Consider the following 23,708-nt stretch of genomic DNA (forward strand, 5'->3'; position numbering starts at 1 on the left):
ACAGAGAAGGGCAAGATGGCTCCCCAAGGTTCCGGAGAAGCTGCGGAACTGCCTCCCACACTGTGCTCAACACAGGCACAGCCTAACTAGATGTTCTCGCGCGGAGGCCTTGGACTCTGCTCTCGGCTGGGTCCCGCAGAACCCTTACCCTGGCTCAAGTCGGAGGGGGACACTTGGTCAGGAAAACTGCAGGTGGACGACTGCAGCCACCACCCCATCTCAGCACAGCGACCTCATCCCGGCCCCGCCCCTGCGGCGCTCCAGCCCCGCCCCCAGGCAGGCAGTGACCAATGAGCAGCTCCTGCCGCCGGCCTTTAAGAACCGCGCGCACTCTCCCCGCAGCGGACGCAGCCAGCCTAGCACTCCGCGGGAGTTTCCATGGCGACCGAGGCCGGGACCAGGCGGCCTGGCAGCGTTGCCATGGAGACAACTCCGGAGCTGGGGCTCCAGAGCCTCGGTGCACCGCCGACTCAGAACCCCGCGGAGCCTCTATGCCGGGCCGGAGCCGCAGTAGCGGCAGCGCGCTGGGACCTGCGGAAATACTCCTTGCTCATCGTGATCGGCGATATCTGTACAGAGAGTCAGCTGAGGGCCGTGCGGGCCCACCTTGAACAAGGTGAGCCGCTCTCCTGACTTTTACGCAGCACTCCATCCGTGCCTCTCCGCCATCTGTATTTATCTCCCAGTGCACATTTCTGTCTCCCCCATCTCTATGTGCACTTCCCGAAACCTGCGACCCTGTCACCTGCATCTTCCATGAATGTGCCTCTGTCCTCTCGAGCTGCCAACATCTTGCTTGCCCATCCTTTCTGCATACCCCATTCTGTTCCGCAGTTTCCCGGAGCAGGAGGAGCTCCGTGCAGACCCTGGGGTCCCTCTGGTCACACCCCTTTCCCGAAGCGTCTGGACCGCATATCCGAAAGTCCTCACCAGACCCTGAAAAGTCCATGTCCCTACCTTACAGTTTTTTCTTTAGGGGAGGTTTTTGAACGCAGGGTACACATCCCAAATCTCTGAATGCTGGCAGCCAAGTTAAGAGAGTGACCTTCGTGGCTCCGCAGCTCACCTCCCTCAGCTGTGCCTGTGGCGCAGTGCAGGGGAGCCACCTGAGGGTGGAAACGAGGGATGGAGGTAAGGGAGGGGGGCATAGGAGAGTCTAGAATCTGATTTAGCAAGAGGGATCTTTATGGAAACCTATAGAATATGGAAACAGACCCTTGGGTGTCACTTCTATCATAACTGTTTTGCCTTGAAAAACATAACAAAAACTACAGGCTCATTTATTAGCAAAACCAGTCTAAACTCTGCTCTTTGCCCTCCGGTTCCCACAAAGGGAAAAAACAGGTACTAGCTATCCTTCTTAGAGGCCTCACCTCCCTTACCTTCCCTCTCCCAGGAGCTTGACAGCGCCTTTCTGCAGATGACTTTGCCTATAACACTCTTTTTTTCCTCCTTTTTTCTTTTACAGGGATTCTCTCCTGGAACATTGACTTATCATCCTTTGACTTGAACCAACAGTTGAGACTCTTCATTACCCGGCACCTAGCTCACTTCTCCTCAGAGGTCAAAGGTTAGGTCTAGGGTTATTTGTCTCAGTCCTTTGGGTCCAGTATCCAGGGCACAACTGGTCTTGTGGGAGGTTTGGGTAGGCAAAAGGGAGGGACTCTTGATGGTTCCACAGCTACCCACCTATGCTGTGGAAAAGGCCCAGTACACGCTGCAACCACACACAATATGATGGTAGATATAATTTTGTCAGGAAGACGGTTGTTTGTACACAGCAGTTGACAAGATCTAAGAAAATGATCAAACCACTCGGAGGCAAAAGCTTTCCCCGTGTCCCCTTTCTACACAGCCCGGCTTCCCTGCTTCTCACATCCCGGGACGCCTCATTCACCTTCCTTGTTTCTCACAGCCCACCTTCCAGGACTCATTTCTGTTTCTTCTTGACTTAGCCAGCAGATCTTCAGAACAGAGCAGAAGGCTGCCACCAAAGGCTGATCAGATCAGTACCCTTGGATCCAGGCTGGGACAAAGGTCTCCTGGATTTGTCAGGCTTGGTTCTGAGATCAGGTCTGATGGGTAGGAGAACTAGTCTAAGAAATGTGAGATAAGAACTTAGTTAGCATTCTAAGGCAGGCGTCTACACAGAGAGTTCAGAAAGTCCGACATCCCTTGATAAAGGTGTTGGGCATCTGGTCATATTGTAAATGTTGACACACCAATCAATGTAATGCTCTTAAAAAAAAAAAAAACCAAACAAACAGGACCTCACTATGTAACCCACATGTATTCTAAGATGGCATCAAACTCGTTACCCTCCTGCCTCTACGTAGGCATGCACCACCTCACCCGCTTCCATGTGTTTTATAGGACGTGAATTCCATGTAGCTCAAATAGGCATTGGTATCAAATACCAGACTTCATGTGTCACTGACGCTCAATAGTCCAGCACAGCAGATAGTCGCCTCTTTCTGCCCCGCCAGTCTGGCCATTTCCTCATCAGTGCTGCTGTGGAGAAGCTGGAGAAAATGAGGTTGATGGGACTAACGCTCTCTCACACTCAGAATATGTTCGGCAGCTTAAAAACCGCGAAGCTGGTATCTTCCTGGCAGGACTGGCTTCCTGGAAAACTAGCCCCTGGCTCCTTGGAGATTACCTTCTGTTGAGAATGACCCATGCCATGACGTCCTCCACTGTTCCCTGTGACCAAAAGACAGTTTTGCCACTCCTAAAAGCCAGGCTGAATGAAGGGCTGACAGAAGGTTCAACTAATTACTGACATTTGGGTGTTATCTCCTGTTAGAATTCACACCGGGTTCTCTAACCTTGTCCTTTCGGCCACAGAGACTTTGAGTACTGTAAGAAATGAATGGGACTTGAGGCAGGGTCCTTAGCTGTTCTTCAGATTCAGACGAGGGGATGCTTGGGAAGAGGTCTGCAGGGAGTCATAGTCTCAGAAGCAGGCATTGGAATAGGAACACTCACTGATACCCTCAGTCGGAGTTTTGCTATAGTGTCCTGGAGGGGCTTGGGGCCATCCACTCAAGAGTAGGGCTTACTTTTAGCATACAGATTTTGTTTTAGGTTTAGACATTGTCATGGAGGCCTCTGTCCCTGGAGAAAAGTGGAGAATTTCCTGGGGGGGGGGTGCACAGAGCTGCTAGCTTCTCTTTCAGCTGTCCCTGAACACAGTCTGCCCAAAGCAGCTGCAGGCCCTGCCCCCTCCTTTAGCCCCCTTTGAGGTAACCAAGAGCTGGGGTGAGCTGAGGGAGAGAGACGCACTAAAGGTCTCACGTGGTTTGACCTTGTTGGGTAGACCACTGTGGCCAGAATAATGAAGGGACAAAATATGTCTTACAATGATAGGAAGAGTGTGATTATTCCTAGGCCTACCCCCTCTACATTTATAGTCCCACCCCCACACATACAGAAAAGAGGGGGCCCTCAGATAGTCAGTGGCCCAGCTCCTTCTAGTGGTCAAGTCTGGTAAAAAATAAGATGTTTAAAGGGCAGCTTTCATCTTCGCAGAGATCTGGGGCCTTCCTTCACGGCTCCCATTCCTCCCTCTAGACCACTGAAGCGTCTAAGCATTTTTAACACAACCTTAGAAAAACTTAGATTAATTAGAAACAGTACTTAAGGTCTGGGGTGCAGCCCACCTAACATGCAGAAGGCCCTGGATTCACAGTGGGGGTAGGGAACGGTGGGCACACTCACACTGACACATCACTACTGAGTTTCAATAAGACCGAGACATCTGCTGTTGAGCTCCTATAGGGAAGGGACGACGGATGTTCTAAGACTGAGAAGTATGGGCTAGCCTAGTGTTGTGATGCAGGCCCGTAATCCCAGCACTTGGGAAGTAGAGGCATAGGATCATCCTTGGCTACATAGCAAGTCCATGACCAGTCTGAGCTACCCAAGACCCTGGAGAGCTGGAAAAAGGTGAGAGGGTTGGAGAGGAGAAGGCCGAGGAATTCCTTTGAGTCCTTCTGTCTGACTCTTTGATACTTTCATGTGCTCAGAGGATCCTGAATTAGAGGTTTACATTGTTATCTGAAATGGGAAGGCAGAGAGAGATGAGAGCCTCATTTTGGTTTTGCCTGAGAACTTAGCATACCCCAGTACCAATGTGGACTGGGATTCTGACTTAGGGTAATTCTGAAACCTTCCACAATGAGAGAAATATCATGTTTATGTATTGCAGGGTTAGGATTCTAGGTAGGAAGAGGAAATTTTCTTCAAATGAGGTCAGTCCTCACAGGGTGGCTGTGATATATGCACTCGCGCTAGTCCGGAAAGCAAGCTCTGGGATTGTTTAACATTTAGTGACATGGTTCAGAGAGTGGCATCGGGTGTGAAGTCAGGGGCTGCTCAGACCTCCCTCTCTTCTTTGGCGCCATTTCACTGCATGAAAGGATTAAGGGTTAAGGGCTCGCTGTCACAAATGGTCGCTTAAAGATGGGGAGGGAAGGAAAACCAATGACCTGCAATCTCGTCCAAGGTGTGCTGTGGGAGTGGGTGACTGAGAGGGGGGGTGCTCTGCTTTCGGTTAGAAGATGATATTTTGTTCTTAATCCCAATGTCTACTAAGGTTGCACCCCTCACCCCCAACACTGAGAGAGATCCCTAAAAAAGCAGAGAGGGGGCTGGAGGCAGGGTAGGGTAAGAGTGATGACATTGCAGAAGGTAGTGTTCTACCCGGAGACGCTCAGGACTGAGCTGGTTGATATTGTGTGCACCTATGCCGGATGGATGGCCTCTCCTATTCAAATGGGGATGTGGCATGTTGTGGCATGTTTGCATCCTGGATCCCAGCAAGGGTTCTTCTCCCTCTGCTCCCTCTGTCCCCCAGAGTACTGGTGACTCAGTTACTTCTCTCCTCTTGGCTGTGGCTAAAGTGGGGTGGGGGGTGCTGAGAGCAGAGACTATTTTGGCTTCTCTGACCTTCAAAAGCAGCCCTTGGCAGCCTGGAGCAGGGGTGGGGCTGGGGCTGGCGGATGAGTGGGCAGAAGGAGCTGACCACACCCAGGGAGGGTTACTGAGGAGAGGACAGGATGTAAGAGTATGAACCTCACAGGGCTCCAGCACTCCAGAGCTTTCCTTTGAGTCCTGGAGCACTTAGCCGAGGTGAAGACAGAGGCTGAGACTGAGGGCCCAAGGTCAATGTAAGACTGTTCAAGATCAAGTAAGACAGGGCACAGCTACAGGGAGAGGAGAGGAGCGATTGGACCCAAACACCCTACAGAGTCATTATAAGATCATTTCTAACCCAACGAGTACTTTATAGTAGACTGGCCTAGAGTGAGAAAGCTTTGCTTGAGCCTGGGTTCCTGGCGATGGCCCTCCTTAACTTGCTCAACGAAAGGCAGAAACCTCCTTTACCCTTCCGAGGCTGCCTCATGACAGCCGGTACTCAGAAGCAACGTGTGTGGGTGCTCTTACAGCCAAGCTCCGTTAGCACAGACCGGCTTGAAGCTCCCAGGGTCCCTGTGCCCCGCCCTAGTGGGGGGACTGCTCCACAATTTCGCACTACCCTCCAATCTAAAATGTCCTCCCCAGTTCCCCATTGCCGCCGTTTGGTACAGGGTGCAGCTTTCCACAGCGCTCACCAGCCTCACACTGCTCCTAAGCTTACACTCATGGCCCCCCAGCCTCTTTGTCTCTTGCTCTTGCGGTGACTGAAGGTCACTCTTTGGGTCCATCAGAGGGGAGAGGCAGCAGATGGTTTCTAAGAGGAAGGGGGTGGGCCCATGCGACTCTCGCCTCCTATAGCCGGCTCGGTGCCCCAGTGTGTGGTGCTTTGGTCCTTTGGTTGATGCAGAGAGAGGATTTCTTTACTACACGGGATTTGGGGAGAAAGTCCTGGGAGCTGCAGGAGGTCACCCTGGCTCTTTGAACTGCTAGACAACCCCTTAGCGCCCTCCCCTTCCCGATAGCCAAGCAGAGGCACCGGAACGTTGATACTGTAAAGGCCAAGAAACAGTTAAGTCTCCAGTGCCTCGTCACGGACCAGCCCCTCTTCCCCGCCCTGGCACCGCCCTCCCCGTCAAGCAGCCCCCCTCACTCCCACCCCAAGTGCCGCAGACTCTTCCCTGAAGCTGCCGGGCTAAGGCTAAGGCCAGAGCCAATGCCTCCATGAGGGGCTCCCTCCCACACCCCGGGGTAAGAGCCTGACCGAAGGGCACGGCACTGCAGAAGGACTGGGAGATGCTGTGACAGATAAGGAGCTGGGATGGGGTTATCTGGTACCTGGTAAATCTGGTGCATCTGGACCTGGGCTAGCCCAGTAGGGAGGCAGCCTGGGATGAAGGGAGAGAGGAGGTGGACATTACTGACTCAGGGTTCAGCCTGGATCCACTGCCAGTGGAATCAACCAGGGCTGTGACAGTCCACTTCTGTACTAGGTGGGGGTGGGGACCATCAGCTGAGGGGAAGCAAGAGAGGGTGGTGCCACTGGCTTTGCCTGGCAGCCAGGGCACAGGAGGAATTTGGGAGCTATGTCTTTAAGGAAAAACAGAAGAATCTGAGAGGAAGGGGTAATTTACCCACTGGGAATTACTTTGGGTTATCGGCTACTAGATTGTTCAGCTGCTCCTATTCTGAGGTGAGTGTGGCAGCGAGTTTTTGCCAAGTAAGGGAAGGGGGTGACACCCTGGAGGAGAAAGGAGGAATGGGTCACTAAGACGTGGCATGTGCCTCCTCATAGGCTAACTGTTTTGTTTTCGGCTTCCGGCACCCCATTCCCTGTGGCCAGCTTGAGCCTGGGGCTTTAAGCCCCCTTTGTGGCCTCTCTGAGGCCACTCGGGAGCTCCGGAGCTCGGGCTCTTCAGCAGCTGCCCTGCATTCTCTGTCCTGTCAACCCCGTGGGTTCCCGGTCCCAGCCCCACCCTCACCTCATCTGTGCTTTTCTTCCCAAGATGGGGGCTCTTCAACAGAGAAGCCAGTTTCTTCTCCCTCTCTGTATGCACCCCCGTCCCTACCCCCAACCCCCATGCAGAGGCAGCCAAGAAAATGACTTGTCATGCTGGGGTGGGGGTGGGGGCGGAGCTGGAGGCTGAGCTCAGCGCGCACACTCACACACACTCACACACTGCGGCAAACTGCAGCTGCCTGAGCACCCCCCCCCCTCACTGCAGAGACACCTGCCCTCCTGCCCACTCAGCCTCACACCCGAAGCCCACCCCCAACCACGGCACTGGCTATGGGAAGCACCCCAATCTCTTAGGATAGTGTTCTGCAAAGATAAAGGGGGAAAGAGGCAGTTCCCGTCACCGGCGGAGCTCGGAGCAGAAAAGAGAAACTGGACTTTCTCCCAGGCTGAGGAGGGATTCGAGATATAATGGACTAGCTCTCCAGGAGTGGGTCTGGGGGTCTTGTGTTTGGACAGGAAGTGGAATCAAAGGTCTTGTGAGGGTGTACTGGGGACTGTGAAGCTGCTGGAGTAGAGGTGGTAGCCTGTCTGTTCTACCTAGATTGAAAGTGTGACCTTGTTTGGGATGGGGGAGTCCTGGCTCTCCTGAATCTGAACTACTTAAGACTGGCAGAGGACGTTGATAGCCCTAGCTGCTTAAGCCCTGCTCCTGCCTCCGTCAAAGTATCCCTCCGTTCCCAAGTTCATAGAAGAGGGCCCAACGAGCCCTGCATAGGATCTGGGTCTCACACCCTCATCATCCCCATAGCTGTATTTGCAGCCCTCTGCGGCCTGGTCCTTGGCATCAAGGCCCTTCCTCTGAACAAAGGCCCTGGCCCCAGTCACCCTTGTCCCAGCCTCAGGGAGAAAAGGGAGTTGGAGTCACAAAGAGGGCTTGGGGGGGGGGAGACAGACTCTGAGCCTCCCCTCCCCAGTATCCTGCAGCTGCCTCTAAGGTTAACCCTACTGTGACTGCTGCTGTGCTGGGAGTGGAGGAGGATGGGAAGGCAGGAGCCTGGACGGTCAGTTCCATCCCTCCTAGGCATCTGTCTCACCCACCGCGTTCTTTACTTTCACTGCTTGGTGTTTTGTGTGGATCCGGAGAAAACCCTGGAGATGACACCTATGGTGTCATCTTCTTCAGGTTCTGAGCAATACCTTGACTCTCCCTCCTTGTTTCCTGAGTGGTTTTTGTTTGGTTAGGATTTTTTTTTTTTTTTTTTTTGGAATAGAAATTCTCTATGTGGCTCTGGCTGTCCTGGAACTTAGCTGGCCTTGAATTCACAGAAACCCCAGCCCGCCCACCCTCCTTTGCCACCTGATTAAAGGTGTACGCCACCATGCCCGGCCTGCTGTTGTTTTTATTTTTTGGTGTGTGTGTGTGTGTGTGTGTGTGTGTGTGTGTGTGTGTGTACACGTGCACACAGGCATGCATGTATAGGTAGGTCAAAGGACAGCTTGCAGGAGTCAGTTCTCTTTGTACCTCCAGTCCTAGGATGCTTGGCAAAGAGCATCACTGACTGGCCCTGTTTCTTGTTCTGAACCAACGCAGCCACTTGCTTTCTGTCCTCACAGGCTGAGGCCAGGAACAGTTCACAAGGGATGGCAATGTTCAGCAGTGAGCTAGGTGTCCCTAGAGCCTGGGCACCTGAAGGAGATATAGGAGAGGGAGGAGGGAGTACAGTGTGCATGGCTCTGACTGAAGGTTCGGCAGAGTCAGAAAACAAAATAGCAAGTTAGAGTCCTCTGTCCACTCCAAGAATCCAGTTGCCACATATCTCCATAACCTTCCAGGATAGGTATTCTCTCCTTGGACAGGGGGATTGGAGTGGAAAGGATGGGGCATCTGTAGAGACAGAAGCGCCTATCTCTTTACTACTACTGGCCAGGGGCAAAGGCAGAGAAAGCTCAGTAAAGACTACCATCCCGGGAGCCCTCCCTCCAGCTGAGCTCCCCCCTCACCCCCAACCCCCAGGCAGCACCAGGAACTTAGTGCTCCAGAGGGACAAAAAGCTTCTTGTCAACAGCCAGTCTGGGGCTGAAGTTCTAAGGCAAAAGGGCGGGGACTGGGCAGGGGAGGGTGTGGCAGGCAGATGGAGGGAAGGGAGAAGTCTGCTACTGTGAGGGGGGGGCACCCTGAAAGGGATGGGCTGGAGGGAGGCAGTTCCTAGGCCTTCCTTAGTACTATCCTATGGACATTAATCTGGACTTTGTTTCCCCTGTACCCCACTGTCTGATCATTTGTTTTTCCTCTCCTGCCTCTCACAGTACTTTTCATTTTAAGTCAATACCTACTGATTTCAGTACAAATGCCTACATCTCTTCCTCAGGCCAGAGGACCCTCTGCCACCAGAGTGAGATCCTCGAGACCATCATCCTAGTCAACCCCAGTGCAGACAGTATCAGCTCAGAGGTAAGGCCAGTGCTGATGCCTTTGCTTGTTCTGAGTGCTATAACCTACCTACTTTGTGACATCACTACATCGTGGGCGACTCTCTGAACTGACTTGTAATCCTCAGCCCCACTCTGGGGAATACGGGGTGAGGAACATGTCCTTCTATTACTGAAGGGGGCGGGGCAGGGGTTTTCGGTGCCTTTCCCTGGGTGCCCCATAGCTGTGCCCTCTCTGCCCTCCTCCATTTCAGGTTCACCATCTTCTCAGCAGCCCATCAGCGCACAAACTCCTGATCCTGAGTGGACAAACTTTAGAACCTGAGGGAGACCTTATCCTACAGAGTGGTACCTACTCGTATCAAAACTTTGCCCAGGTCCTTCACAAACCTGAGGTGAGTTCCCTGCTGAGTGTCTTGGAAAAGGGGGACAAGGAGCAGGGTTTAAGTTGTGGGAGAAAGGCAAAGATGGGGGAAGTCTTATGTAGAGTGACTGCCAGGAGCCCGGACAGGAGATCGAGGCTTCAGAAACAGGTAAAGAGTAGGGGCTGAATCTGAGTCAGACTAAGAGAACCCCAATGACTTGACCAGCTTCTCTCTCTCCCATTCCTCTAGATTGCCCAGTTGCTTAGCAACAGAGACCCGGAGATCCAGGCCTTCCTCACTGTTTCCTGCTTAGGGGAGGGTGACTGGAGCCACCTGGGACTGTCCAGTTCCCAAGAGACCTTGCACCTCCGGCTAAATCCTGAGCCTGTGCTACCCACCATGGATGGTGTGGCTGAGTTCTCCGAGTATGTCTCTGAGACTGTGGATGTGCCATCCCCCTTTGACCTGCTTGAACCACCCACCTCAGGAGGCTTCCTCAAGCTCTCTAAGCCTTGCTGCTACATCTTTCCTGGTGGCCGTGGGGACTCTGCTCTCTTTGCTGTCAATGGCTTTAACATCCTGGTGGACGGCGGTTCGGATCGCAAGTCCTGCTTCTGGAAGCTGGTGCGGCACCTAGACCGCATCGACTCCGTGCTGCTCACACACATTGGGGCTGACAATCTGCCGGGCATCAACGGCCTCCTGCAGCGCAAGGTGGCAGAGCTAGAGGAGGAGCAGTCCCAGGGCTCCAGCAGCTACAGCGACTGGGTGAAGAACCTCATCTCCCCTGAGCTTGGAGTTGTGTTCTTCAACGTGCCTGATAAGCTCCGGCTGCCCGACGCCTCCCGAAAGGCCAAGCGCAGCATTGAGGAGGCCTGTCTCACTCTTCAGCACTTAAACCGCCTAGGCATCCAAGCCGAGCCTCTGTATCGTGTGGTCAGCAACACCATCGAGCCACTGACCCTCTTCCACAAAATGGGTGTGGGTAGGCTGGACATGTATGTCCTCAACCCCGTCAAGGACAGTAAGGAGATGCAGTTCCTCATGCAGAAGTGGGCCGGCAATAGTAAAGCCAAGACAGGCATCGTGCTGGCCAATGGGAAGGAGGCAGAGATCTCTGTCCCCTACCTGACCTCCATCACTGCTCTGGTGGTATGGCTCCCAGCCAACCCTACTGAGAAGATTGTGCGTGTGCTCTTCCCGGGAAATGCTCCCCAGAACAAGATCTTGGAGGGCTTGGAAAAGCTTCGGCACCTGGACTTTCTGCGCTACCCTGTGGCAACGCAGAAGGACCTGGCTGCTGGGGCCGTGCCCGCCAACTTGAAACCCAGCAAAATCAAACATCGGGCTGACAGCAAGGAGAGCCTCAAAGCTGCTCCCAAGACAGCAGTGAGCAAACTGGCCAAACGGGAGGAAGTGTTGGAAGAGGGGGCCAAGGAGGCCCGCTCAGAGCTGGCCAAGGAGTTAGCCAAGACAGAAAAGAAAGCAAAAGAACCGTCTGAGAAGCCCCCAGAAAAACCCTCCAAGTCAGAGAGGGTGAGGGGCGAGTCCAGCGAAGCACTGAAGGCGGAGAAGCGGAGGTTGATCAAGGACAAGGTGGGCAAGAAGCACCTGAAGGAAAAGATTTCAAAGCTGGAGGAGAAGAAGGACAAGGAGAAAAAGGAGATCAAGAAGGAAAGGAAGGAGCTCAAGAAGGAGGAAGGGAGGAAGGAAGAGAAAAAGGATGCCAAAAAGGACGAAAAGAGGAAAGATACCAAACCAGAGGTCAAGAAATTCTCCAAACCAGACCTGAAGCCTTTTACCCCTGAGGTCCGTAAGACCCTCTACAAAGCCAAGGCCCCCGGAAGGATCAAGGTGGACAAAGGCCGAGCTGCCCGAGGAGAAAAAGAGTTGTCTTCTGAGCCCCGGACACCCCCGGCCCAGAAGGGGGCTGCTCCGCCTCCAGCTGTCAGTGGGCACAGAGAGTTGGCCTTGTCGTCACCAGAGGACCTCACACAGGACTTTGAGGAGCTGAAGCGTGAGGAGAGAGGTTTGCTGGCTGAACAAAGAGATACGGGGCTGGGTGAGAAACCACTCCCTGCGGATGCCACAGAGCAGGGGCACCCAAGCGCAGCCATCCAGGTGACTCAACCCTCTGGCCCCGTGCTGGAGGGAGAACATGTGGAAAGGGAGAAAGAGGTAGTCCCAGACTCTCCAGGGGATAAAGGGAGCACATACAGAGGCCCAGACTCTGGGGCTGAGGTGGAGAAAGACAAAGAAACCTGGGAGGAAAGGAAGCAGAGAGAAGCAGAGCTGGGCCCAGAGAACACTGCGGCCAGGGAGGAGAGCGAACCTGAGGTAAAGGAGGATGTGATAGAAAAGGCCGAGTTAGAGGAAATGGAGGAGACTCATCCTTCAGATGAGGAGGAGGAAGAGACGAAGGCTGAGAGCTTTTATCAAAAACATATGCAGGAAGCCCTAAAGGTAATCCCAAAGAGCAGAGAGGCTCTTGGCGGCCGGGAACTGGGATTCCAGGGCAAGGCACCTGAGAAGGAGACAGCATCGTTCCTAAGCAGTTTGGCCACACCTGCGGGAGCCACTGAACACGTCTCTTACATTCAGGATGAGACAATCCCTGGCTACTCAGAGACTGAGCAGACTATTTCAGATGAGGAGATCCACGATGAGCCAGATGAACGCCCAGCGCCGCCCAGATTTCCTACGAGTACCTATGACCTCTCTGGGCCTGAAGGTCCTGGCCCCTTTGAAGCCAGCCAGGCTGCAGATAGTGCTGCTCCAGCCACCTCGAGCAAAACTTATGGGGCACCTGAGACTGAACTCACCTACCCTCCCAACATGGTCGCCGCCCCTCTGGCTGAAGAGGAACATGTGTCCTCAGCCACGTCAATCACCGAGTGTGACAAACTCTCTTCCTTTGCCACATCGGTGGCTGAGGACCAATCTGTGGCTTCACTCACAGCTCCCCAGACGGAGGAGACAGGCAAGAGCTCCCTGTTGCTCGACACTGTCACGAGTATCCCCTCTTCCCGCACTGAAGCCACCCAGGGCCTGGACTATGTGCCGTCAGCTGGCACCATCTCCCCCACCTCTTCCCTGGAAGAAGACAAGGGCTTCAAGTCACCACCCTGTGAGGATTTCTCTGTGACCGGGGAGTCGGAGAAGAAAGGAGAGACTGTGGGGAGAGGCTTGAGCGGGGAGAAGGCTGTGGGAAAGGAAGAAAAACATGTAGTGACGTCTGAGAAACTGTCCGGTCAGTATGCTGCTGTGTTTGGTGCCCCTGGACACACCCTACACCCGGGGGAACCAGCCCTCGGAGAAGTGGAGGAACGGTGCCTCAGCCCAGATGACAGCACGGTGAAGATGGCGTCTCCTCCACCATCTGGCCCACCCAGTGCTGCCCACACGCCCTTTCACCAGTCTCCAGTGGAAGACAAGTCTGAGCCGCGAGACTTTCAGGAAGATTCCTGGGGAGAAACAAAGCATTCTCCAGATGTGAACAAGGGAGACACTGAAGAGCAGACGGTGAGGCCAGGGCCCGAGGAGGGCCCATCCGAAGAGGGGAAGGGACCTCCTTCCTGGAGCCCCCAAGCCCAGGACACGCCTGAGCGCACTGCTGGGGCTCAGACTGGCTGCACTATCCAACTCTTGCCAGAACAAGACCAAGCCGTGGCGTCTGAGACTGGAGAGGCAGGTTCAATCCTAGGAGCAGGGACCCTCCCTGGAGAAGTGAGGACATCAAATGAAGAAGCCGCTGTACCTCAGAAAGATGAGGTACTTCGCTCTACTGATCAAAGCCTTTCCCCTGAAGATGCAGAGTCCCTGTCTGTCCTCAGTGTGGTCTCCCCGGACACTACCAAACAAGAGGCCACTCCCAGGTCTCCCTGCAGCCTGAAAGAGCAGCAGCCACACAAAGACCTTTGGCCAATGGTGTCTCCGGAAGACACCCAGTCACTTTCTTTCTCGGAAGAGAGTCCTAGCAAGGAGACCTCTCTGGATATCTCTTCTAAGCAGCTCTCTCCAGAAAGCCTTGGCACCCTCCAGTTTGGAGAACTGAACCTAGGAAAGGAAGAAAGGGGGCCTCTGATGAAGGCGGAAGATGACTCTTGCCACCTAGCTCCTGTGTCTATTCCAGAGCCACACAGGGCCACAGTGTCACCTAGCACAGATGAGAGCCCTGCTGGGACTTTACCCGGTGGCTCTTTTTCTCACTCTGCACTGTCAGGCGATAGGAAGCACTCACCTGGGGAGATCCCGGGCCCTGGTGGACACTTTATGACATCTGATAGCTCCCTCACCAAGAGTCCCGAGTCTTTGTCAAGTCCTGCCATGGAAGATCTGGCCGAGGAGTGGGAAGGTAAAGCTCCAGGGAAGGAGAAAGAACCTGAGCTAAAGGGTGAAACCCTACAGCAGAAGGGCCAGATTCTGCCGGAGAAGGTTGCTGTTGTCGAGCAGGACTCGGTCACACATCAGGAAGACGAGGCTCTGGATGAGGAGAACAAGCATGGAAGGCAGCGGGATACGACTCCAGAACAGAAAGGCGGAGACTTGGACGAAAAGGACACGGCTGCAGAGCTGGACAAAGGCCTAGAACCCAAAGACAAAGACTTAGACCGGGAGGACCAGGGCCAGAGACCAGGGCCTCCAGCAGAGAAGGACAAGGCCTCAGAACAAAGGGACACAGACCTGCAAGAGACCCAGGCCACGGAACCAAGAGACAGAGCACAAGAGCGCAGAGATTCAGAACAAAAGGACAAGAGTTTAGAGCTGAGAGATAGGACTCCTGAAGAGAAAGATAGAATATTAGTACAGGAAGACAGGGCTCCAGAGCACAGCATCCCTGAACCAACACAGACAGACAGAGCTCCAGATCGCAAAGGCACGGATGGCAAAGAACAGAAGGAGGAGGCCTCAGAAGAGAAAGAACAGGTTTTAGAACAAAAAGACTGGGCCCTAGGAAAGGAGGGTGAGACCTTGGACCAAGAGGACAGAACTGCTGAACAGAAAGATGAGACCCTAAAAGAGGACAAAACTCAGGGACAGAAGAGCTCTTTCCTCGAAGATAAAACCACAACATCAAAAGAGACGGCCCTTGACCAAAAGTCTGCAGAGAAGGCCGACAGTGTGGAGCAGCAGGATGGAGCCGCCCAGGAGAAGACCGGAGCTTTGGGACTGGAAGAGAGCCCAGCAGACGGAAGCAAGGCTCGAGAGCAGGACGAGAAATACTGGAAGGAACAGGATGTGGTCCAGGGATGGCGAGAAACATCTCCAACCAGGGGAGAGCCAGTGGGAGGCCAGAAAGAGCCTGTTCCAGCCTGGGAGGGCAAGTCTCCTGAGCAAGAAGTCCGGTATTGGAGGGACAGAGACATAACCCTACAGCAGGATGCGTACTGGAGGGAGCTAAGCTGTGACAGGAAGGTCTGGTTCCCCCATGAGCTGGATGGCCAAGGAGCCCGTCCACGGTACTGTGAGGAACGTGAAAGCACTTTTCTTGATGAGGGGCCAGATGAACAAGAAATAACCCCCCTGCAGCACACTCCCCGGAGTCCCTGGACCTCGGATTTCAAGGATTTCCAGGAGCCCCTGCCACAGAAGGGGCTGGAAGTAGAGCGCTGGCTTGCTGAGTCACCAGTTGGCCTGCCACCAGAGGAAGAGGACAAACTGACACGCTCGCCCTTTGAGATCCTCTCCCCTCCAGCATCCCCACCTGAGATGACTGGACAGAGGGTTCCTTCAGCTCCAGGACAAGAGAGCCCTGTCCCAGACACTGAGTCCACAGCACCCACGAGGAATGAACCTACCACCCCTTCATGGCTAGCTGAGATCCCACCTTGGGTACCTAAGGACAGGCCTCTGCCTCCTGCACCCCTCTCCCCAGCTCCAGCTCCCCCAACACCTGCCCCAGAGCCACATACTCCTGTGCCCTTCTCCTGGGGCTTAGCTGAATATGACAGTGTGGTGGCTGCTGTGCAGGAGGGGGCAGCGGAGCTGGAAGGCGGCCCATACTCCCCACTCGGGAAGGACTATCGCAAAGCTGAAGGGGAAAGGGAAGGAGAGGGTGGGGCTGGAGCTCCTGACAGCAGCTCCTTCAGTCCAAAGGTCCCAGAGGCTGGTGAGAGCCACGCCACCAGGGACACTGAGCAGACTGAGCCAGAGCAGAGAGAGCCCACACCCTATCCGGATGAGAGAAGCTTTCAGTATGCAGACATCTATGAACAGATGATGCTTACTGGACTGGGCCCTGCTTGCCCCACCAGGGAGCCTCCACTGGGGGCATCCGGCGACTGGCCCCCACACCTCTCAACCAAGGAGGAGGCTGCTGGCTGCAATACTTCTGCAGAGAAGGAGACTTCCTCCCCTGCCTCGCCCCAAAACCTCCAATCTGACACTCCAGCTTTCAGCTATGCATCTCTGGCAGGACCCGCTGTACCTCCCAGGCAAGAACCGGATCCAGGGCCCGATGTGGAGCCCAGCATCACCCCTCCCGCAGTGCCCCCTCGCGCCCCTATCTCCCTGAGCAAAGACCTGAGTCCCCCTCTTAATGGAAGCACTGTGAGCTGCAGCCCGGACAGGAGGACCCCATCCCCAAAGGAAGCGGGCCGAGGTCACTGGGATGATGGTACCAATGACTCAGACCTGGAGAAGGGGGCCCGAGAACAGCCTGAGAAAGAGACCCGGTCCCCAAGTCCCCATCACCCCATGCCTATGGGCCACTCCTCACTGTGGCCTGAAACCCAGGCACACAGCAGCCTTTCCTCAGACTCAAACCTAGGATCTGTCCGTCCAAGTCTAGACTTCCCTGCTTCAGCCTTTGGCTTCTCCTCCTTGCAGCCTGCTCCCCCTCAGCTGCCCTCTCCAGCTGAACCCCGCTCCGCACCCTGTGGCTCACTTGCCTTCTCTGGGGACCGAGCTCTGGCCTTGGTTCCAGGAACTCCAACAAGAACCCGACATGATGAGTACCTGGAAGTGACCAAGGCACCCAGCCTGGATTCCTCACTGCCCCAACTCCCATCACCCAGCTCTCCTGGGGGCCCTCTTCTCTCTAACCTGCCCAGACCTGCCTCGCCAGTCTTGTCTGAAGGGTCCTCTTCTGAGGCTACCACGCCTGTGATTTCAAGTGTGGCCGAAAGCTTCCCTCCAGGTCTCGAGGCCGCTGAACAGAGTGCTGGAGGACTGGGCTCAGGAAAAGAGTCGGCTGCCCACAGCCTCTGGGACCTCACTCCCCTGAGCCCAGCTCCCTCAGCTTCACTGGACTTGGCTCCAGCTCCAGCTCCAGGCCTGCCTGGAGACTTGGGCGATGGTACCCTGCCCTGCCGCTCGGAGTGCGCAGGGGAACTCACCAAGAAGCCAAGCCCCTTCCTGAGCCCCTCTGGAGATCATGAAGCCAATGGCCCAGGAGAAACCAGCCTTAATCCCCCAGGGTTTGTCACAGCCACGGCAGAAAAAGAAGAGGCTGAAGCCCCTCATGCTTGGGAACGAGGGTCCTGGCCTGAGGGAGCTGAGAGGAGCTCCCGGCCGGATACACTTCTCTCATCTGAGCAGCCACTTCGTCCTGGGAAGAGCTCCGGGGGCCCACCCGGCAGTCTTTCTTCTGAAGTCGAAGCTGGACCTCAGGGATGTGCTACGGATCCCCGCCCCCACTGCGGGGAGCTTTCCCCCTCATTCCTGAACCCTCCTCTGCCTCCATCCACAGATGACAGTGACCTTTCCACGGAAGAAGCTCGGCTGGCAGGAAAAGGAGGGCGGCGCCGGGCAGGGAGGCCAGGGGCCACGGGAGGTCCATGCCCTATGGCTGATGAGACACCCCCCACATCAGCCAGCGACTCAGGCTCCTCGCAGTCAGATTCTGATGTCCCACCAGAAACTGAGGAGTGTCCATCCATCACAGCTGAGGCAGCCCTTGACTCAGATGAAGATGGGGACTTCTTGCCTGTGGACAAAGCTGGGGGAGTTAGCGGAACTCACCATCCCAGGCCTGGCCATGACCCACCCCCAGCCCCCCTACCAGACCCCCGCCCATCCCCTCCACGACCGGATGTTTGCATGGCTGACCCTGAGGGGCTCAGCTCAGAGTCGGGGAGGGTTGAGAGACTGCGAGAAAAGGGACGACCTGGCCGTAGGGCCCCTGGCCGGGCCAAGCCTGCATCTCCTGCTCGGCGGCTGGATATTCGGGGAAAACGGTCACCTACTCCTGGCAAAGGGCCTGTAGATCGAACATCTCGTACTGTACCCCGACCACGGAGCACTCCAAGCCAGGTCACCTCAGCAGAAGAAAAGGATGGTCACAGTCCCATGTCCAAAGGCTTAGTCAATGGCCTCAAGGCAGGATCAAGTGAGTATATATCAGGAAAGTGGGAGACAGGGTGGGTTGGAGTAGGTGTGGGCTAGCTAAGGGCTCCAGCTGTTTAAGCAAGTGGGGAGGAGACCAAGTTTTGTTTTGTGTTTTCACAATGCATTCTGCTTATCTCTACAGCAGCCTTGGGCTCCAAGGGTGGTTCCGGCTCTCCTGTGTATGTGGATCTTGCCTATATCCCAAATCACTGCAGCGGCAAGACTGCGGATCAGGACTTCTTCCGCCGAGTACGTGCGTCCTACTATGTGGTCAGTGGAAACGACCCTGCCAATGGCGAGCCAAGCCGGGCTGTGCTGGATGCCCTGCTGGAAGGCAAGGCCCAGTGGGGGGAGAACCTTCAGGTGAGTAGCAAGAGACACAAAGTTAGAATCTTGTCAAAGCTCTTGTCAGAGGCAAAAGCCCCTATTCGCAAAAAGGCAGGGTCCTTTGTATGGGGAGCAGGAGTTTCCCTTCCCCCTCATCTGTCCCTCCTCCAGAGTCTCACCTCAGGCATGTTTTCTTCCCTTTAGGTGACTCTGATTCCCACTCATGACACGGAGGTGACTCGTGAGTGGTATCAGCAGACACATGAACAGCAGCAGCAGCTGAATGTCCTGGTCCTGGCGAGCAGCAGCACTGTGGTGATGCAGGACGAGTCCTTTCCAGCCTGCAAGATTGAGTTCTGAATGACCCACGCTCCCTTCCCCAAGGATCCACTCCTACAGTTCATTTAGAGAATGGCTACTGCTGAGTCCTCTGGGGTTGAGGGAAGTAGAGCTGGGCAGGGGCCATGTCATATTATTAGGCTAAGTGGGAGGTCCTGTCCTTCCCCTCCTCTCTCCCTGGGGGTTTCAAAACCAAAGGCAATGAGGGGGCATACAAAATCATGAAAGGTTATCTGATGCCCAAAACCCCTAGAGCCACTCCCTCTCCTAGCACTGCCAAATGCTGGTCTTGCGTGAGGATGGGTTTCAGACAGCACACTCCTCCCCATGGAGGAAGATTTAACATCCTCTCCCCCAGAACCTCATTATTTATTTGGCATTCCAGAAAGGATTGCTGATAATTTATACGATGCAGGGAAGGCCACTGTTAGTAAGGTGCCAGAGCTGTGTCCTTTCTTCCATCTCCCATGCCCTAGCCACCAGAGTCTGCGTTCCATCAGCGACCTGGGGACATGTGGCTACTATACTGTCTTATCGCTTCCCTCAATCTCTGAATGTCTCAATCCAAAACTTGAAGCTCTTTAGACCAAGAACTAGGGAGAGGAAAAAGGAGCTCATCTCTCAGCCCCTGCTTCATACCACTTACAGCCTTGGGCTGTACCCAGACCAGGCTACCTGGGCAGCACAACGGGCAAGGAGAGCCCCCAACCCCAGTCGCTCCAAGCACCCCTATCACTTAGTCTTCACCTACCCCATTTCAATAAGCCTCATTCCTTCTCATCCCCTGCTTGGCTTCTCTGCATGTGGTCATCTGCTATGGCCTGGTGTGTAATGGGTTTAAAAAAAGCCACTGCCTGACATCCACATCCACTTTAGCCATGTGTGACTCCCTCAACATTCCAATCCTCTACCATCCTGCAGCTGAAATGGGAACACTGGCTGCCTCTCTAAACCTAAACTCTTGGATAGAGTTTCTGGGAGGTGGAGGCTGGACTAGAGACCTGGGGAGGGGGATGGGAGGGAGGAGGGGAAAGAAGAGAAGAAGCTATAGTTTAACTCCTCCCGAGTGAAGACAGGCTGAGCATTCTACTACAGGACAGGACCTCACCCCAAGCAAGCCAGCGAGCAGCCCGGCCAGACCCTGCTGGACTGAGAAACCCCGCTGCTGACAGACCCTGGGGCTTGCCTTCTTTGCCAAGCCAAGGGGAAACCAAAAGGAGCTTCCCTCCGATTCTTCCTACTCCCCTCCCTGCCCTGCGCTCTGCTCCTCCCCACACTTCCCTGCTACAGTCCCAGCCGCTGTAACAGCCACCTCCACTCTAACAATAAACCAAGTTCATTGCGGTCGGTCGGTGTAGTGCTGCTTAGGTTTTCCCAGACTCCGCCCTACAGTAAGCTGTCCCAGTTCCCATTCCTCCGTTTCAGTTAGCAGTTATCTTGGAAGACTCTTGATTGTTCAAACCCACTCCAGGACCCAGGAAAGCCAACACGCATGAGAGGAGGAAGAAATGTGAGAACCATCATCATTTCTGAGAAGAAGCAGGGTGTGATGGTGCATGCCTGTGATCTTAACCCTCAGGGTAGATGTAGAATTAGAAGTTTGAGGGCAGCCTGAGTTATAGCAAGTTTGGGGCCAGCCTGAGCTACATAGTGAGTCCTTGTCTCAAAAAACAAACAAACAAAAAACCAAAACAAAACAAAAAAAACCAAAAAACCAAGGGGCTGGAGAGATGGGTCAGTGGTTAAGAACATTGGCTGCTCTTGTAGAAGACTCACATGGTAGCTTATATACTCTACATCTCCAGTTCCCGTGGCTCCAACACCCTCTTCTGGCCCCTGTGGGCACCACGCATGTGCAGTGTACAGATTTCTATGCAGGCAAACCACTCATACACATAAAATAAAAATAAAAAAAAAATTTAAGCAAGAAACAAACAAAAACATCTGAAAATAGTCTGAAATGTGGGAGCCTGTAGCAGGAACATAAACATTTGATTTAGGGAGTGTGGTCTGCATTCTATGGGATCAAAAGCAGTCCCTGTATTTCCCCCAGAAAACTCTGAACCTTTTCACTTATTGCCCATTGGATGAAAGCTACATTTAGCCCCCTCAGTAAAGCCCTTTATAGTCTTAGGAATGCCATGAGTGGTCAGGTTATAAATGTGCATATGAAAAAGGGACTTTCTCATCATCCCAGTATCCAGAGCTTTCCCCATGTAAAGATGTCAATGGAGCAGAGACAAGGCATTGCCTCTTCACATCAGCTCCCCTGACACACACTCGAGTAAGCACCAGAGGCGATTTCTCAGGAGCTGCCCAACACTCTGCTTGTTAAGAACACTTGGGATGGTCGACTGACTACCACAGGGACTCCTTAAAGTCATCCCTGCTCATCTACATTCGTGTCTGACTGTCTCAGTCACGGACACAGCTAGCTTACATATTCATGATTGAGTTCACAAAGGTGCCACACCCCCTCGTTTTCATTATTTTGTTTATTGAGCACTCGTCATGTCCCCCCTCCCCCGCTCCAATGACTGCATTACCTATGCCCACTCCTATCCCTAGATCTTTGGGAAAAGCTTCATAATCACATACGGTCACAAAGACACATGATATAAGGACAAACCTCTTGGGGACCCTGGAGTGTTTGATCTTTGGCCACTCTGTCCCTGGTAAACTACAGAAATATATATGTTTATATATATATATATTAAATCTTTGCTCATGTCTGTACAACATTGATCTTTGCTAATTGTTCAAAATAGAACTTGATTCTCTCTATTACAGCATCTTCTAAGCCCAATAGCCTCACAAGAAAAGAAGGCCTGGCTTCATAGATTGATGCAAATCTCCCAGAGCATTCTAAGTAGTCACTCTGAAGTTGCTGGCAATCTAATATCTATTTTCTTCTAGAGCTGTTTTACACCAAAACATCCATAAGTTCAGTCTCAACCATGAGTTTAGACAGTGGAACTCTATTTTCCAGACATCTCAGGCAGTTCCCCTGAGCTAGCCTGTGAGAGTGAAGAGTTTCCTTGAATGCACATATGGGCAGAGGGTACCTTAAAAAGTTGTGAATATTTCATTCAACAAGTAGAGACCCTGCCACCTTCCATGTTATATTTGCTGTCCCTTCAACATGGTATCTTCAGCAGTTAAGTGGCATTTCCTTCAACAATCTATGATTCCCAACTCCATGGCTAAGTGAAGAGCCAACAACTTCTCTGAACATAAACAGCTCCTCCTTAGGCGTAAGCTCTGGCAGGAGTATGTTTCATGCCACAAGGCCTATTTCCTCAGACACTGCTGTGTGAGCCCACACCTTGCTTGGGGCTCTTTCTGTGTGTTAGCCAACAGTAAGGCTGTTGGCTCAAATGGCTGGTAGAGTAGGACACCAATAACAAGATGACTAGCCACATGTTGCTGGTGGAAGGGCTGAGTGCTGGTTGTGAGCCGGAGACTGGCTTTCAGTGTTTATATCACTAGTCAGATATTGAACTTAGGAGATATCTTCATTAGACAGCTCATCAACAACCTCAGGGACCACCTCGGGCTCCCGATCAATCTCCTCAGAGACTTCCTGAGCCTGTAGATCAGTCTCCTCAGAGAGCTCTTGGGATGGGTTGTCAGTCTCAAGGATGTCTTGAGATAACTCATTGATGGCAGAGGCTTTCTGAGTCAGCATGCCAACCTTCTCAGAGAACTCCTGGCATGGGTCTTCGGGGATCTCTTGGGTTGGCCTGCCAATTTCCATAAGGGTTTCCTGGGTGCTGCTACCAATTCTTACAGGGAATCTGTGGACCATCCTGCCCAGCTCTACTGAGACTTCCTGGCATAGCTGGTTACTCTCCTCAGGATTGTCTTGACAAAGCTGACAAATTTCCTCATAAACTTTCTGAGACAGCTGGCTGGCCTGGCATGGTTGACATGTGTTGGTGGCAGTGTCATGGTTCTTCAGCAAAAGCTGGCTGATGTCAGGGACCTCCTGATTAGGCTGGCCAATCTCCTCAAGGATGTCATGGCATGGCTGAATGATGTCTGGGACCTCCTGGCATGTTTGGTTGACCTCAGTATCATCCTGACTTCCTGGAGGGCTGATTTCCACAGGTGGCTCTTGAGGGGACTGGGTTGACTCAGCAAGTTCTATGTGGAACTCTGGTGTTCCATCTCCAGGAGTCTCCTGGAGCAACCCAAGGCCTTGCTTTTCTTCAGTCATTTGTGTATTTACAGAGGACTGATCACTGAAGCCAAAATGTGAGTTTCCATCCACCGTAGTAGGAGAGGAAGGGCCAGCACTGGACACAGTGCTGGAAGGCCCACTGCTGTCTGTAAAGCAAAGTTAGGAGGTCAAGTCAAACAAGGTGCAAGAGGAGGCTCTACCAATGTGTGTGCATTAAACGCTAGAGTGCATTAGCTTTGCTATTCATGTTTTGGAGAAAGGGGTCTGGATTCTTCCTAAATGTAGCAGATATATGCACTTGCTCAGCTTAGAAATGGTCACTCTAGCGTAATAATGCCAAGACTCACCTAAGATTCAGGAGAATGAGGCCCACTTCATCTAGTTTTTACAAATGCTCTCTGATCCCAACTCCAAATTCCCATGGCTCCTCCTTCCTACTCTGGGTGCAGGTAAGCATTTTGTCCCAAAGATTCACAATTACACTTACACATCAAAACTATGGGAAATACTTAAATACTGATTATCAGGTTCCACCCCCATAGTTCCTAATTCTATAGGTATAGTGTAAAGATATGGATAGGAAGAAGGGGAGAAGATAAGGACAATATAATCCTGGAATATTCCCAGTTGAGGGGACTCTGGATGTGACTCAGTGGCAGAGTGCCAGCCTACCATGCGGAAAACTCAGGACTCAGTACTGCACAAACACCAGGAATGGTGGTGTGTACTTATGACCTCAGCTCCTGGTAGGCGGAAGGAGCAGAGGTTCAAGATCATCCTCAGCTATACAGAGCAAGCCAAAGGGAAGCTTAGGCTATATGAGACCATCTACCAAAACAAACAAGCAAAACAAAACAGG

The 23,708-nt window shown here is 53.3% G+C and overlaps 3 protein-coding genes across 5 annotated transcripts in view; 1 reads left to right on the top strand and 2 right to left on the bottom strand.

Moving 5' to 3' along the window:
- Tp53bp1 (tumor protein p53 binding protein 1) overlaps positions 1 to 6,947 on the bottom strand; it is a 96,586-nt gene extending 89,639 nt beyond the window's left edge. Inside the window, exon 1 of one of the 2 annotated variants that reach the window (XM_032904048.1) lies at positions 6,900 to 6,947. The gene's annotated coding sequence lies outside the window, so the exon portion shown is untranslated. The remainder of the gene's footprint in view (positions 1 to 6,899) is intronic. The other variant, XM_032904049.1, reaches the window with a different exon arrangement.
- Map1a (microtubule associated protein 1A) lies at positions 365 to 20,011 on the top strand. Of its 2 annotated transcripts, XM_032904046.1 has the most exons (7): positions 365 to 616; positions 1,469 to 1,570; positions 9,247 to 9,329; positions 9,562 to 9,702; positions 9,922 to 18,001; positions 18,143 to 18,363; positions 18,532 to 20,011. In XM_032904046.1, exons 1-7 carry the CDS (start codon positions 379 to 381, stop codon positions 18,685 to 18,687), a joined length of 9,021 nt encoding a protein of 3,006 aa, XP_032759937.1. In that variant the 5' UTR covers positions 365 to 378; the 3' UTR covers positions 18,688 to 20,011. The 2 variants fall into 2 exon arrangements, with proteins under 2 accessions (XP_032759937.1, XP_032759938.1); XM_032904047.1 differs by lacking the exons at positions 365 to 616; positions 1,469 to 1,570 and adding an exon at positions 6,064 to 6,168.
- Positions 20,012 to 21,589: 1,578 nt separating this feature from the next.
- Ppip5k1 (diphosphoinositol pentakisphosphate kinase 1) overlaps positions 21,590 to 23,708 on the bottom strand; it is a 39,305-nt gene continuing 37,186 nt past the window's right edge. Inside the window, exon 30 of the mRNA XM_032904051.1 lies at positions 21,590 to 22,995. Coding sequence (XP_032759942.1) covers positions 22,169 to 22,995 — 827 coding nt within the window. The 3' untranslated portion in view covers positions 21,590 to 22,168. The remainder of the gene's footprint in view (positions 22,996 to 23,708) is intronic.

The sequence above is a fragment of the Rattus rattus genome, chromosome 5, assembly GCF_011064425.1.
Source record: "Rattus rattus isolate New Zealand chromosome 5, Rrattus_CSIRO_v1, whole genome shotgun sequence".
Lineage (NCBI taxonomy): Eukaryota > Metazoa > Chordata > Mammalia > Rodentia > Muridae > Rattus > Rattus rattus.